Source organism: Ptychodera flava (genome assembly GCF_041260155.1).
Source record: "Ptychodera flava strain L36383 chromosome 23 unlocalized genomic scaffold, AS_Pfla_20210202 Scaffold_24__1_contigs__length_23054250_pilon, whole genome shotgun sequence".
In the NCBI taxonomy this organism is placed as follows: domain Eukaryota; kingdom Metazoa; phylum Hemichordata; class Enteropneusta; family Ptychoderidae; genus Ptychodera; species Ptychodera flava.
The window spans coordinates 19349950-19366732 of record NW_027248278.1 but is presented as its reverse complement, the minus strand read 5'-3'; the positions used below and the strand labels follow the sequence as shown (position 1 = coordinate 19366732).

At 37.2% G+C, this 16783-nt stretch overlaps 1 protein-coding gene across 2 annotated transcripts in view; it reads right to left on the bottom strand.

The window, feature by feature from the left end:
• Positions 1–1549: 1549 nt before the first annotated feature.
• LOC139124928 (probable ATP-dependent RNA helicase spindle-E) overlaps positions 1550–16783 on the bottom strand; it is a 30791-nt gene continuing 15557 nt past the window's right edge. For both annotated transcript variants that reach the window (XM_070691043.1, XM_070691044.1), the window contains 11 exons: positions 16070–16289; positions 15297–15551; positions 14737–14915; positions 13460–14046; positions 12730–12884; positions 10086–10316; positions 9391–9477; positions 8523–8718; positions 7418–7584; positions 6703–6872; positions 1550–1853 (listed from right to left, as the gene is read on the bottom strand). In XM_070691043.1, coding sequence (XP_070547144.1) covers positions 1749–1853; positions 6703–6872; positions 7418–7584; positions 8523–8718; positions 9391–9477; positions 10086–10316; positions 12730–12884; positions 13460–14046; positions 14737–14915; positions 15297–15551; positions 16070–16289 — 2352 coding nt within the window. In that variant the 3' untranslated portion in view covers positions 1550–1748. The remainder of the gene's footprint in view (positions 1854–6702; positions 6873–7417; positions 7585–8522; positions 8719–9390; positions 9478–10085; positions 10317–12729; positions 12885–13459; positions 14047–14736; positions 14916–15296; positions 15552–16069; positions 16290–16783) is intronic.

Here is a 16783-nt window from a genome sequence, read left to right as displayed (position 1 = left end):
AAACATTCATGTTTTGAAGCAAGACCGATGTCACCCACCACCACCTATGTCCAAAACTATCATCAAAGACGATAATGTCTGTATTACTTATCATATGACGATAATTGGTTGAGCAGCAGAGTATACTAGAATGTCTCAGTATATTGTTAAAAAAATGTATGTCTCTTAACTTCAGGTTTTGGAAACTTGTCGTGTGGTTTCTCGTAATACATGTTTTTGTGTATCCACATACGAATGAATAACGTTCACTTGATTCATGAGAACGGTGACTAAAGTCCTGACAAGTGATATGTAAAACACGCTAATTATAATTGTCAGGCGCCTTAACCAGGCTACCTCTAACCCGATACAATTAAGAGGGCGCTTATTTCATACCAACATCTTGCTTCTCGAGCTCTAGGCGTTACAAAATTGCTCAATGTAAATACAACTTAGTATCACATGATATGTCATACTAAGTTAGTGTCTTATCATCATTGCATCCCAACTGCATAAAACAGTGTCACCTTAAACTTCGAACAACTTTTCCACTGAGTAATTAACAATCTCTGTGAAAGTCATATTTGAGAACAGCTTCATTGGAAGCATGCATCAACCTTATCACTGCACGATCGGTACCTCCTCTCAATCTGTGGCGGCTGCTGTGTCTTGTAGAAGAGAATAATGCGGTGCACCTAATCGTCGCGCTAGCGGCTAACTGACTAAGCGTACACGACAGGTTCAATATATTATGTGGGTAACTGAACAAGTCCCTGACCCACAATATCGTTATTATTACACCATATGATAAGAAATAAGAGAGAAAACTTCTGTGCATATGAACGAGGACATACGCAAAGAACACTGGGATTGAACTTGCCAAAGACTGCGTTAACCATAAGAAGAGCGCCCTGTGTAAAATAATAATAATAATAATAATAATAATAATAATTATAATAATATTGGGTTCTTATTTAGCGCACATATCCACAAGTACATGTGATCAAGGCGCTTTTACAATTATTATTACCCCTGGTCACTGGACCTAATATGATACCACTCCATTCCCTGGGGAGCAAACAACAGCTCACATAGCAGCCAATAGGCGCAGCAGAGCTAAACACACACATTACAACCACTGTCCTACCAGGTACCCATCACTCCTGGGTGGGGAGAAGCTATGAGGAATAAAGTGCCTTGCCCAAGGACACAACACCACAGCAATGCCGGGGCTCGAGCTAACTGCAAAAAATGCTAGATTTTAGACTGAAGAATTTTCAGCTTGCAATATTGGAAGTTGGGCAGTATTAGTTGCTATGGCAACGATAATGATGGCGTATTACGTCCTTTAAGAAACACAATGGGTGTTATCGTGGTAAGTTCAAAATGTTATACACAAAAAATGCTAGTTATGTCAGATTAAACAGGAAATCTATACCTGCTCGGGTTTGACAAAACGTGCACGCGAGAACTGTGCACAGTATTGGGTGACCAAGTAAACTTGATATTTGAGTTTATGGTATAAGCATGGCGCAGTGGTGCTACTAATATGTATGTAGCAAGTAAAATTAATTACATTTATTACATTTTATTGTTTTTAATATTACTTTTCATGAATCAATATATCATTGACAATGTAAGCGTCGACAGTGGATTTTCAGACTGAGCCCTTTATGATCTGACTAATTTGCCCTTTGCTCCATACGTCTCTCTTCGGAATTACGGACCACCACGATCCATTGCCGTTGGATTCACACATCTTCGGTAGCTCATTCCAGTCTTTCTTTAAAGTCGTCGAACAGTGCCTTCGTTGATTGCTTCACTTCTTCTACATTGAAGCGCATGTACCTAGCTATTGTCCGCAGATCGAATGGCTGTCGGGGTAAAAAAATTATAAACATGGGGCCCGGGGGCACCGACGTCCTTTGTGCCTCCTTACTGTTTATTATTTGCCATAAATGTGAAATCTGGCAAAAAGTCAAATTGTTTGGACATAAATGAAAGTTAATGTGAAAGTGAATCAAGAATAAGAGATGGAACTCAATAGGATCAACAATATCTAAAACAGGAAACGGTGAACTTATATGATACAGAAGGGGAGAAAATTTAGCCACAAACTATTGTAATATAATGGACAATGGCTAATCTAAACCAAATTACTTAAACTGGATTGTTGGCATTGATTACACATGTATTTATTGTCCATCAAATAGAAAATAAATTTGGGCCATTGACTAAAAAACATTTGCTTGTTACACTCACCACACTTGTACTTAGTATTTGGAGTGTACACCTATCTACAATACAATGATAAAAAGTTTGGACTCTGAAGGTCAACAGTGCATCTTTAATGTATGAGACTAAATAAGCTTACCCCTCAAGTATGTATAGGCCAAAAACAATATTTAATTTTGAATTATGTAGTGTAGGGAAGGACATAGAATATGGTGAAAAGCAAACTAAATATAAAAACTGAATATACAATTATATGGATAAATGTTGTTTTACAGTCATGAGTATCTAGTGTGTGCCGAGAGACATATTAAAATTGGACAGTATCATCCTGACCAGAGTTTGTCTGAGTGGTTGTTTCCTTCTGATTTTCTGACACGGTGATAGGTACAAAATATTATGTTATTCACCATAGTTATGCAACATAGCTTGCATTTTGTTCACAGTAGAACTGAGTTTTACATGTAAGATAACTTTCTCATAAACTGTAAATTCTGGCTTGTGGCAGCTCAAACGTCGCAATACTACATTTTTTGATATGATATGGAGTGACTTGCACACATATGCAATATGCAGTGACAGTCGATATATTCATAGTAAGAGTCTACTACATTCAAGCATAGTGATGTTGACAACTACACATGCATGCCTGGCACGATTTCAAAGTAGCCAGGAGGAAATTCTAATAGTCTTTTAGTGGAAATAGGCCCTATAGGTATTAAACCACAGTGAAACAAACAACATTAGTTATCGTGACCTTGCTAAAGTGCAATCTCGGATCATGTATGATCTGATGATCACGCCAAATTACCATGTCGGATTATGCCGTGATTCTGAAGTGCGCGTAAATCGGTCAACATAAGCACACATAGACTCTCGCCAGTCGCTTGTACTGCTTGGTCTCGCGTAGCTTTCGGTATTTATACAAGCTCGTGCCTTCGGCACTCGACCTTGCGCCTTCGGCGCTCGATCGCCTACGTTGGATTACTACCGCAAGTGACTCGGATCCGGTCAAAAGAAGGCACGAGGACTGTCGACAGTCTAAAGCACACACTGTCTTCAACAATGATGTCAAAATCAATGCACAACTGTCGAAATTACCCAAAATAAGCAACAGAAAACTTAAGTTATCGCTGTGTCGAAAGGACAGTACATCAACATAAAACGACGCTAGTTTGTTATGACATGGAGGTAGAAGGACAGAGCGAATTCTCTCGCTCTCACCCAGCTATTACTAACGGGCCGCCGGTGGGATTGCCTCGCTAAAGCAATGGATTCGCCGGTAACGAAGGAGCGTTTCGTGCCAAAAAAATACATGACAGCAACAAAAATACAATCACCGCGAACTTCATATTTACAAAACATCATCAAATAAATGCTAAAAGCTTCAAAACGTCAAAATTCGCACAAGACCGAGAAACAAGACAGCGTCCGTTTGATTTTTCAAAGTCCTTGCCAGGAGCTGGTCTTTGCAAAACAACGCTAACTTGTTATATGCGCATGCGCATATTAAGGAGAGACCCATTTGATTTCGGGGGGGTATGCAGGAAGTGGGTATGGGAACTTTTTGTCAGAGAGACAGCAGTTTTTAATTTCAACGTCACACCTGCATCAATTTTTTTATCAAATGGAGTAGCAGTGCAATTTTTCAAATTTAAGCCAGTGTTTCACATATCACAGGATGGTTTTATATATTTATTTTACATTCCAACGAATGAAAACAAAATGGAAAGTCTAGTATATATACAACTTTAAATTATAGAACACTTTTTTGGCAAATCAACAGTGATCAGTACTATACCTGCTTTTCTTTATAACAGTCAATTCCTTTTAAGTTCTCAGGGGAGATGTTATCTTTTGTGGTCAGAGAAACAAGGCTCACACATTGTATTTCATTATATTTGTTGTTCCTCAATTTTTCTTTGACAACTTGTAATCTTTCTAACATATTTATGTTGAGAGAATAATATATTGGTTTTTACACTAGTTTATTGACTCCTGTCTTGTGTTTTAAATTTTCACAATGTACAGAAGTCAAATAGTCCCATCTAGATATTGCCTGTACCATTGAGATATTGCAACAGAAATCCAGAAATATGATTCTTGAGTCAGAAAAGGGAAGGAAAACATCGAGTGCACTGAGATGTAAAGTAGTGAATGCTTATATCATAAGTGCTGGGGAAAAAAAAACACATGAGAATTGCTTGTGGTAAAAACATTTGCGCTGCCTATGGCAGCATGCTAGCAAAGAACACATGAGAATGAATTTCCAAAATTTTGCTCATTTCAACTGCATTATGACAATTCCTTTTTTATTTATTCTGTCTGTTATGAGAATTTTTTTCTCAAGCCATTACAGGCTTATTTTTTTCTTTTATTTCACCTGGTGACAATTTTTTTTCTCAAAATCCTCCATACCCCCCCCCCACAAATCAAGTGGTTCTCCCCTAAGTGAGTCCTGACCTATGCGGGCCAGTGGATTACTTCCTCAGTAGAACTGATATGCCTGCCGGTACCATCATTCTTCAGTCGATCAAAGGCGCCTTTCGTACCAAAAAATACACGACAGCCGCAAAAGTGCATCACTGTCAACGTCATAACTATAGAATATATTGAAAAGCACAGTGAAACGTTCACAAAGTAAAAAATGTGCCACACCGAGAAACAAGATGGCGTCCGATTCGATTCTCAACTCAGATTTTGTCCTAGAGTTGTGCGCATGCGCAGACGGTAGCTTTAACGAAAGCGAGTCAAAATCAAGTAAATATAAAATAAAAATGGATAAAAATATTTTTTAAAAATAATTACAAGGCATGTATCACCAAATTTTGAACATTTCTGACGGCATTTCAACTATACGAACACCCATGCCAAATATCACAATAATCAAATCAGTGGTTTTGAGGAAAAATTGAAAATAGTGGTTTTCACAAAAAAGCTAAAAAAGTGACTTTAAAATGATTCAATCAAAAAAAGAAAAAAGACCGTTTGAGATACATGCCAAAGTGACCACCAGACCAAATTTCAGAAAAAGTTACTGAAGCGTTTCTGAGATACCTGCGTCCACAGCATACGGCCCACTGTATGCAACAACAGAGGCCGCGTCATCACATTAGTACTTTGGGCCAAAGGCCAAAGGACTAAAATTACAGAAACCATAATATACTCCAACTGCTTAACATAGTTCAGTCATATCTCTGCGTCGTCGATCCAAGTATATTTTACTCATCATACGGTGTCTATCAAAATATGATATTAGAAATCAAACTCACAAGCAACACGTTTTCAATTTACAGCCTAGTATTGCTCTCTCTCTCTCTCTCTCTCTCTCTCTCTCTCTCTCTATATATATATATATATATATATATATATTTATTCAATTCTGTGATTTGCATTTTATAAACATGAGTTACATAAGAATCACTTATAACCAATTTGAATAATCTATAAAGAATCGTTTTGACATTTCCCTGTACAAACAATGCCGTGTTTCGCGTACAACGTCGCACCAACGACTGACGATATAATACACTCGAAAAATATGTCTAAGATTTCTTTCAAATGCCTCTTTCTAAACGGAGTGTTAAAGGTGTTTGTCCATGGATCAATCCTCAAGACAAATCCTTGCATCATTTAAATGAAACGATCTAATGTCTTAAACTAATATGGCAGACATAGTTTGCAAGATTGATACCACAACTTTTGATCACGCGAATTTCAACAGGAAACACTACAGCGTTTGTACAGACAAAAGGTAAAAAACCGATTTTTCAGAGTTTATTTAAATTGACTGTCACATTATATTCTTGTCAAATAAACGGTTCCGAGTATCACCGATATCCAGGATTTCAGGAAACATATGCTTTAATGGAGTTACGAGCGCCTGTATTTGCAGACAATTCATTGTTCAGAAGGGCCCATTATCCAGATCCCAAAGTCTACATACACAAACCTTTCTTTGTAGGAAAGTATTTATAGTACAATTTACTGTTTTTCTAGATACATTTCCCACAAGGCGAAATTACAGTAAATTTTCATATTTTCCAAAATAATAAGAGGAACTGTTATAGTCTAGTCTATCGCATCTAGGGTATCATTCAGAAATAACTTCGGTAATGTTGGTGACTAAAGGAAGGCGGCTGAACCAGCTTATTGGTATCTCTCTTCGGTATGTTAAAATTAGTAGTTAATCACACAATCTCGCTCCTTAGCAAGACGTTTTTATGCTCTAGAGTTAAACGCAACACTGCTAGTAATGTTGAGGATAGTTCCCCTTTCTCATGATTCCCATTCGTGTATTTCCACGTGAAGTATCAAAAGCAAATGTGAAATTACAAAAATCAAAATTTTGAGCCACACGTAAGAAATGGGCATCATGCTGATCTCTTTACTTTGTAACTTATCAAATAGCGTTGTTGCTTTCATTAGATCGTTCATAAACGTGTATTGGGGCATAGGGTACAAGAACTTGATTATTTTTATCATATTCACCTCTAAATATGTGGTCTGTCCCTGGTCCTGAGCCTGTTCATTTGAAAGACTGTCGGTACCACCGTCATCTGAAATGCTGCCTGACGTGTCTTCCTGCAAGTCTCCGTCGTCACTAAACATCGAAATGCACGCATACCCTTTATCTGTCTCTTCAGATACAACCTCAGTTGCTGGTTTTAAAAATACAATAATAGACTGTTGGTGAAATTACTTTGCTTGCAAAAGTCGTAGACAACAAATTGATGTGTATTTTACCGTGCTTGTATATCGATAATATATATGAAATACCTCCATGAAATCAATAATTCTAAACAATAAGGTGTGAATTCTACGTGGACGACCATAGTACTCATCCAAAAAGGTGTGCACATTGTTTCAGCAATTGTTTGCTTTGTGCGATAACCTCTATGTGTATGAAAAAATAACGTTATTGTACCTTTCTTATTCTTTATCTGGCTTTTTGATTGAAGTTCGTTCATTTTTTCTGGAAATTTTTAGGAGAGAAGTTTGGAAAACTAATATTGACCTTGTTACCTTTACTCACACTACAAGTTTTTACTTTTTGCTCATAGTGACTACGGTGATTGCATACACTCTTTTTTGAGGGATCCATACAAACTATAAAACGGTAAACCCCAGTACAGATTAATAAACATAACTTTCAGTCTTAAAAATAGGCCTTTCTAAGACGAATTAACGAGAATTATTTACATACCTGCAGCCATGACATCACCTCCATACTCCTGGGAAAGTACCAGATGAATTAAAAAATTTATCCACTGGTCCAAATCACTCGGTGGTATTAGTATGTCGTGGCGTCGCCTTCCCAGAAGATCTGTTGTCTTGCAGCGAATGGTATTCATCGTAACCAACATTTGATGCCTGAATAAATTTAAATATTAACTTTTTTAAGAAATCAAAATTGTCGATAAAGGCAAGAAGAAAATAGTTTTCCAACATATGTTTACTTTAAAAAACGATTCCAAATCAATTGTCACATGAGAAGAAATATGTACAATGTCAAATTCTGTCATTGATTTTTACAAGAAACACGATTCCAAATCAATTGTCACACGAGAAGAAATATGTACAATGTCAAATTCTGTCATTGATTTTTACAAGAAACACGCGTGTTGACATAGTATTACCCTATATATATATATATAATATATATATATATATATATATATATATATATATATATATATATATATATATATATATATATATATATATATATCCGTTCTCGAAATTCTTATTCGCGGTAACGAAACCTTTGTTCAACTTTGAATTGAACTTCTCGCAACATTTTTCATAAACACATAAGCTTCGAATGGAAGGAAATCTGTTAAAAGAGTTATTCCATGACAACTCACTTCATCCTATAGTAATATCAAAATAGTAAACCAATTTCACAGGGAGAATAACCAAGACTTGTTTTCGATAGTGATATAACTACCAAACGAGGCAAGATGACAATTCAAAGGGTCAATTTTGTTGCCTGAATGGAGTTCATTAGCGTTTAAACCAGTGATTATAAGACTTTCCCTCTCTAAACGTCTCGTAAAGGGGTCTATCAGCTTGACCAGTAACTGTACAGTATCTCCAAACGGTTGGTACACACAACAACACAGTCTTTAATAGTGCGAGTTGTGCCCTTCATTTTCGAGCCAGTGGGCTTTGACATCATTTAGTGAACAAGCATAAAACTAAGAATCGATAGAATAGTAAGCCAGTCAGTGTTGACAAACAAACAAACAAACAAACAAGCTAGATGTTTTCTCTGCCATACGGATAGATGTTCTGTCACTTTAACTCACGTAATTGGTGTGCGTTTATGGATGCCGAAATTGCGCTCCATCATCCTTACAGTTCTGATCCGTTTGTGCTTAATGACGATATTGATGGGGTAGTCCGGGGGTAAAAACGTCATCAACATGATAATACTGAGAGTACCACCGTACAGTGGAGGCAGGATAGTCACACCATCAATGCCGCAAACATCACCAGTTCTTCCTGCGGTATCAGTAAAAATACATTTAAACTTTCAACACATTACTTCACACATTATTGCAACTTCTATGAATATATCATACATTAAGAGAGAGAGAGAGAGAGAGAGAGAGAGAGAGAGAGAGAGAGAGAGAGATCATACATTAAAAGAGAGAGAGAGAAACAGACAGACAGACAGAAAGAGAGACAGAGAGACGGACAGACAGACAAACTGGCAGAGAGAGAGAGAGAGAGAGAGAGAGAGAGAGAGAGAGAGAGAGAGAGTGTGTGTGTGTGTGTGTGTGTGTGTGTGTGAGGTTTACGCACTGTAAATAAAGCGGTAAAACGAAGTGGCAGATTTTTTGATATGTAAATCAATACCTCTGAACACATCATTCACCAACAATTCAGATGCCTACATACATACATACATACATACATACATACATACATACATAACACATACATACATACATACATACATACATACATATATATATATATACATATATATAATATTAACTTCTTTATTTATTATTTATTTATTTATTATTTATTTATTTATTTATTTATTTATTTATTTATTTATTTATTTATTTATTTATCATTTACTTATTCGTGAATTTATTTATTTATTTTTTCTGTTTACTTGTTTATTTGTCTATTTTCTTATCCTTTTGGTTATCTATACTTCACCTTGTACATGTGCAGCGACCGCTATATGGTTGATCTTCCTTGTTTCACACGCATAGCCTATGGGGTTACGCCAACCACTTACAGCACCTCCAACAAAGTAATAGTGATTATTTTGGTGTTTGAAGTTTGAGCTGCATGTGTTAACACAGTTTCTTTGTTCAAAGCAACATTTCACGTCAGTGATAACAAGGAAACCCTTTGTATTGTATATTTTTAAAAAAAGCAGAGATTGTAAAGTTTAGTCCGGTAGCAGTAGTTTACTCGAAGGATGAAGTGAGTGTATATATTATTGGTAAAAACCTCATGATCACTCTTGGTATTAATGATAAAATTAATTTACGTAATATATATATATATATATATATATATATATATATATATATGGTAATTAATGATAAAATTAATTTACGTAATATATATATATATATATATATATATATATATATTATATATATAATGTATATGATATATAATATATAATTATATATATCTATATATATATATATAGATATCACTTTTTCGAAGGCAATATGGCTTAATGAAAGGAATCCAAAACACCCCTCGCGAGGTTGGTTGGTATATTTTGAAAAGTAAATGCTAAAAGATAAAGCTAATGGGGCGTTAATGCCATAAAATGTCTACAAAGGATTATGATATATCTGAGAAAATGCTTCGATTTGCTTCTCTTATCTTACGCATGGTTTTCTGGTCGGAACCCTTCCGCAGTAAGGTCCATGACAGTCGGTAAGGTTGTCTTAGTCCATGGAACTTCATCTGTTCGTCTGGTGACATACATACCATGGTTTGCCCTCCCTCAGCAAATTGATTAAGGATATGCGCCCTCATCGGTATGTCATATATAACATGATTAGCTGGAGGACTTTCTTCAAATTCTTCAAAGACAACCAATACTGGACATGAGCTTTCTATAATATGATAATAATGAAAATAATAATAATTGTTATAATAATGCATTCATGTCATCCATATTCTGACCCGTTCACATTACTGTGAAGTTCTTTGTAAATAATGGAGCAAAAAACTTTCACCGTCCTTGATTAATCAATAATCAATACACAAACATGGTCAAAGCGATTTGAAAAGAAGCTATATTTCTCCCAATACATAGCAGTGAAATGAGTTAGGCAAACAAAAATTTTGGTTCAGTCAATAATGAGCATTCACACTTAGTCTTTCTATTTAGACACAGTATCCACAAAAATATTGTTTGAACCTAACACACCATTTAAATTCCACAAATACGAAAATTTAACACGAACTGATTACCATCACATTACACGTTCTATATATGGACATGTAAACATATTTCGTTTGTTCCTCGTGTATTTCATAAGTGAATGGATTAAGTGATTCTTTTTTAATTAACTGACTCGCTAATCAATCAACTATAGAACCTGGTAGTATAAAGAACTCAAAGAAAAAACCGACGTCGATTCTATTGCTAAATGTACAAAGAACACTATATACTCTTTAGTCGGTGCAAGCTGTCGTGGAAAGAATGTATTGCTGAGCCAAAGACCATATTATCAAGGCAGACCATATATACTGACAACAATACATACTTGCGAACTGTACACGAGAAAACTTTCAAGAACTTACAGAAAATGCCCGAATATTATTTTATAAAATCTTTCTCTTACCTAAAGTAAAACTCTACATGAAACACACGCATTTCTGCCACCCACGCCCAGTTCTTTTAGACGTCGAAAATGACACTAAGAAATGTGCTTTCACTTGGTTGCAATATATTTTTTACTATAACCCAAACGGGATTTGAACCCCAACACACTCACAGCAACATCGCCTAGCTGCTAAGCCTCACACAAAACCGGTCGGATACCGTTTCCAACCAAAAAGAGTTGGTCACAGCAACCGACTTAGATGTTACAATCCTGTGCGCGACCGAGCATCACAGTGTGCATGGAGCAGACGACACACAGACACAGTACACAGTACACACACATATATATAGTAATCGGAAAAGCACGAAGCTTTTTACTGAGCTATCAGACAGACTCTGGAACAAGTAAATATCCACCCGCAGAAACTGTCCACTCAGGTTAAAGAAATATATGGTTTACTATAACCCAAACGGTATTCGAACCCCAACGCACTCACGGCAACATCGCCTAGCTGCTAGGCCTCACACAAAACCAGTCGGCTACCGTTTCTAACCCAAAAGAGTTGGTCACAGCAACCGACTTAGATGTTACAATCCTGTGCGCGACCGAGCAACACAGTGTGCATGGAGCAGACGACACACAGACACAGTACAAACACACATATAGTAATCGGCAAAAGCACGAAGCCTTTTACTTTTTGAAGAATCATTAAAAAAAATCAAATAAATTCCACATCGGCTAAAGAAAGCTTGCTGTTAAAGACCTTTAGAGAAGTGGCTGGTTTGTAAAACTGAAGATCCTCTTGCTAAGATACTATGGCCATAAGTCTGGTATCTATAAGTCTTAATTCAAGCCGCCAGTGCAAAATTCAACTGATGTATCATAGAACTAAACAGCAATACTGGACAAGAGACTTGGGAACCTTCTTCGGTATATTCAAATCAAATGACATACTGAAAATCAGTTCATCAAGCAAGTATCCACTTTACTGAAATATACTCCAAACTGCTATCTATCATGCACACAACAACAATTTATGGTGAAATAGTACCGCTTCCACAAGACCTAACATCCTTGATTGACATTAACAAGACACCAGCTGATATCCCACATTTAAAATAGATATGAAGACATTATATCTAACTTTTACATGGTAAAAGAAATCATCCAATCACAATTAACAATGTGTCTTTCACTATTGTGGTTTAATCTACGTTACTTAGACAACATATCTAAAAACTGTTAAGCATACTTTATACTACCCTTGGTGACACACACAAACGTTGGCCCAATTTACACAGAACCGATATAACGTAATAGCAGTGTCGAGTGCGACTGAGATGAGTGGTAGCAGAAAAATTTTGTTTGTTTGTTTTATCTTAAGTTAGAAAATGGTCTGTGAGCGTTACAAAACAGATATTGACTGACTGTATTCGGGTAACAGCATACGTTTGGTTTCCCAGGAGCCTGAAACGTTTGCGAAGAACGGCGTATTCCCCTCTACCAAGGGCCGCTTTAAAGGGTCTTTTTTGTGGGCGACTCGCAGGAAAAGAAGCATACCCTTACGACCAGTCAACATCTGCATAGTTTAACATATATGATTGATAAAGGAATGCACAGTTTACCTGTATGATGGAAGATTGGAACAAATATTTTAACAAGTCTGCTAAAAGATACGAAAATTTATGTCACTTACTTTTATCAGAAGTGATCACATTCTTTGGTCGAAAAAGTGATTGAAGAACTTCACGGTGTTTGTCCATGCTATGCATTTTCAAACTATTCTTGTCATAGGACAAAACAACCGAACGTTTTGGATCATGTCCCATCCGTTGAATTTCTTCTTCAAGTCTGTTTAGAAGTCAAGGGTAGCATAAGTTATTAATTGGAGATGAGCAGAATTTGGAAGAATCTTTCTCGATTTTGTCGTCACAAACCTTGTTTCGGGGTCCCACTTTTGCACATTGACACTAAATCTAAATGAAGTGTATTAGAGTAAGACTTATCATCACGGGTCACTGAGAGCGAACTTTCCGAGTGACATATCACCAAAGCTCAATATCAATACAAGCAATGGCAGCCATACGCCTGAGCACTGTGTAGTTAATACTGAACCAAACGGCTAGACAAAGAAAACCTCACGTTAACATTATGACAAATTTTTCCACATATGTAAATATCGTAGGTGTTATCAATTGTACATTAATGGATTTCTCCAAATAAGGGAACGAGCCTAGATAATTGTCCCACGGATATGGTTGAAAAGACATAATCTTGAAAATTAGAGGACCTACATCCAAATGTTTTAATATTGAATTACCTTGACATAAAGTATTCAAAAATGATTGTTTTCCTTTTTATTAAAAATATTTTAAGATACGAGCAACAGCGTGTTATATATAACGCCAAGAATGATTCGTACATACTTATCCGAATTGCAGCTATCCTCTTGTTTAGACTTTTTCTTCTTTCCCTCGGGACTTGTATTGCTTAGACTACCGAGTAGATATGACGGACTGAAAGCTGCTGCTTGTAGAAACTTAAGTAGCATTACATTAGAGGAAAATAGATTATTCACCCCTAGCCTCGATGACGTAAGCCGTGTTGCAATGTTTGACCCGGGCAACCCTGCTGCTGAATGCTCCGATGGCCGAGTCGCGCCAAGATCGCAATCACTGTCGTCAACTTCTGATTCGAGCATACGTAGAAGAGCGGAGACGTCATCACAAGCTTTCGTATGGCGATGTAACATACGATGAAGCCGTGATGCGATCTCACAGACTGTATTTTCCATTTCGACGAGCCGTGTCGCGTCCAGTGCATTTTTGATGGAGAATCTTTTCCTGGCATGGAAAACATCCTTCCTCGTCATATGATTCTCTCGTACTCTAAGCCACGCTTTAAACATGTTGACATACATAATGGGTTCACTGTATTCACCCTGATCAAATGAAACTCGCGAGTCAAAACTTCTTTCCAGTGCAGCAATAAAGTCGTCTGGGTACTTTATTAACTGTAAAGTAAGACAAATTTATTACGACATGGTATGATTCTTTTTATCGATGATTACTTTTCTTCACAATATATGTTATAGCGAGGTAGACATTGAAATGTGACGTGTTTATGGTTTATATGGTTTAAATGATATAGTAACCGTAAATCGTTTTTTTTTATAAATTTCTTCCACACTTTGTGAAATTTGTTCTACAAGAGTCTGTGATAATATTACTTCCGCTTTTACGACCTTCATCTTTTGCTGGAAGTTGGACTTTTATCACGTGGTCACAAGCATCACGTAAATTTTTCTTTGGACTAGCTCTATTTCAAACACAGAGAAAACTTGCACGATCTCCCTGAATCAATGCACAAACAGAAGATTTGTACATTAATGTATTTATGAAAGTACAGGACATTTACGCCTTAACTTTGAAAGCTATGGCACTCAACGATAGTGAAAATTTATTCATGCATTTGGTTGATTGCACGTTGAATTATTTTGGTCTAAAAGCGGCACCTTAGGTTAAGGGTAAAGCCAAAAGGTTTATTTGTTGACTCAAAGTAAAACCAGAGTCAGAGTCTCTCTCTCTCTCTCTCTCTCTCTCTCTCTCTCTCTCTCTCTCTTTCTCTTTAGCGTATTGGAAGACCTATTTACATGTAATTATCAAAGTATATGAACAACATTATCATGAAATTTGATACTCACCATTAACAACGGTAGCCTAAATGGTTCCATGGGTTTAGATAAAGCTGCAGCCATAACAATAGCGTCACAAGTACAATTAAATAAGACACCATAGATCAACAGACGACCAAGTGGTATGCTTAACGGCAGGCGTACAACCATGTGACCAAGTAACGTAATTTTTCCACTTTCTGAATTGTCTGTAAATATCATCAGAACAAAGTGAGTGTAAATGTGTAAGTCTTCGAGTGGGAGGTGCTAATTTCTAAAATGTCCATTATATACACTAACGATCCGATATCACAATTAGCACATTCATACCATAAAGACACACTGTATATTTAAAGACAAATGAGTCGAAACATTTCGGACTTTCTCTACAATAGCTGTAAAAGGGAATTTTCGATGTTCAAGTTAACAAGACGGCAAAACGAACATTTTCTTTGCTGATTTCTAAAAGGAATCTAGGCCTACATACGTTATTGGCTGGCGTGGCATGTCCAACGAAAGCGTAATCTCCTTCTAAAACCATGGTCATTCCTTACATTTGCGGAAAGCATGACATTTTAAGGAGGGTTTACCTGTTAGGACGCGTGCGTCGACAAGCCTTTTCAGAGTGTTTCGATATAGCGTCATGGATGGTGGTTGGATTGTTTGTCTGAGTAGTCCTTTAGTTGACATGTGTATCTTCTTACTGAGCTGCTTGGCTTTCAGGACAATTTGATCTAGTGTACTAGACTCCATCTCTGATGAATCATGTTCTGGCACGCAGTGGGTGTAGTACTCTTGTGCCATCAATCGTACAACTTTTCCTGGGAACAGTCTGCCAGCACGACCTAACAGCAGGGGACAGGATGTTAGATAAGATATAAAATGTAAACTCGCCGACTACATAGATTTTTAGTGCCAGTTTCGATCTTTGTTCTAACTTACTCGGCTGTGGTAAAGATAAACTTCCTCTACCTGTTGTACGTTCAAGTACATTTGCAACCTACCTATACCTGCCTGCCTACTTACCTCCTACGTTATGTATTTACGTACTGTCTGTCTGTCTATCTTTATCTCTCTCAGAGAGAGAGAGAGAGAGAGAGAGAGAGAGAGAGAGAGAGAGAGAGGGGGGGGAGAGAGAGAGGGACAGACAGACAGACAGACAGACAGACAGGCAGGCAGGCAGGCAGGCAGGCAGACAGACAGACAGACAGACAGACAGACAAAGTACACTTAACCATAATTTGGACAGACAGGCAAGTGCCATACAAAGAGAGACAGACAGTCAGATGCAGAGAGAGAGGGGGAGAGAGAGAGGGGGAGCTAGAGCTTAAAGTGGTATATTTAAGTATTCAAGGTGACATACCTGCTCTTTGTTCGGCACTTGCCTTGGAACACCATACTAGAGACATACATGACATCTCTCTTTGATAGTCGTACATCTCTTGCCGTCTTAGTCCGAAATCAATGACTACGCCAACCTTTGGCAAAGTCAAGGAACTTTCTGCCATGTTGGTTGCTAAGATTACATGAGCGTGTGTCTGTGGCGGGTCTTCAAAATACGAATCTTGCTCCTCTTTAGGTATCTGGTGAAGGTAAACACCATTCATTCATGTAAAAAGCAACACGGCATAGCGTTCTGGACATTGCACTTTTCGCGTGCTTAATTGGTACTAAAATTGATGATCTCATATAATCTTATCTGACTGCGGAATTCAACCTTCTAAACTGCTCTCTCTCTCTCTCTCTCTCTCTCTCTCTCTGTCTCTCTCTCTTCTCTCTCTCTCTCTCTCTCTCTCTCTCTGTTTGTTATGTATATGCTATGTATATGAAACGGAAACGATTAATTTCAGTGACTCAGTCTGGAATATGGGGCAACTTTCCATCGCCCATGGGCGTGTATGGTGAGGTAGGCTGGTATCCTGCCCTCTCTGCGTTAAGATCCTTGAGAATTCAACAGTGCCTGCAAAAGTCATGTACCCTGGACATTGATGTTGGAACTTATGAATACCCATATTAATTACATATATCTAGATAAAGGTTGATTCAAAATAAGCACTTGCCATACAAAACTCGGCAA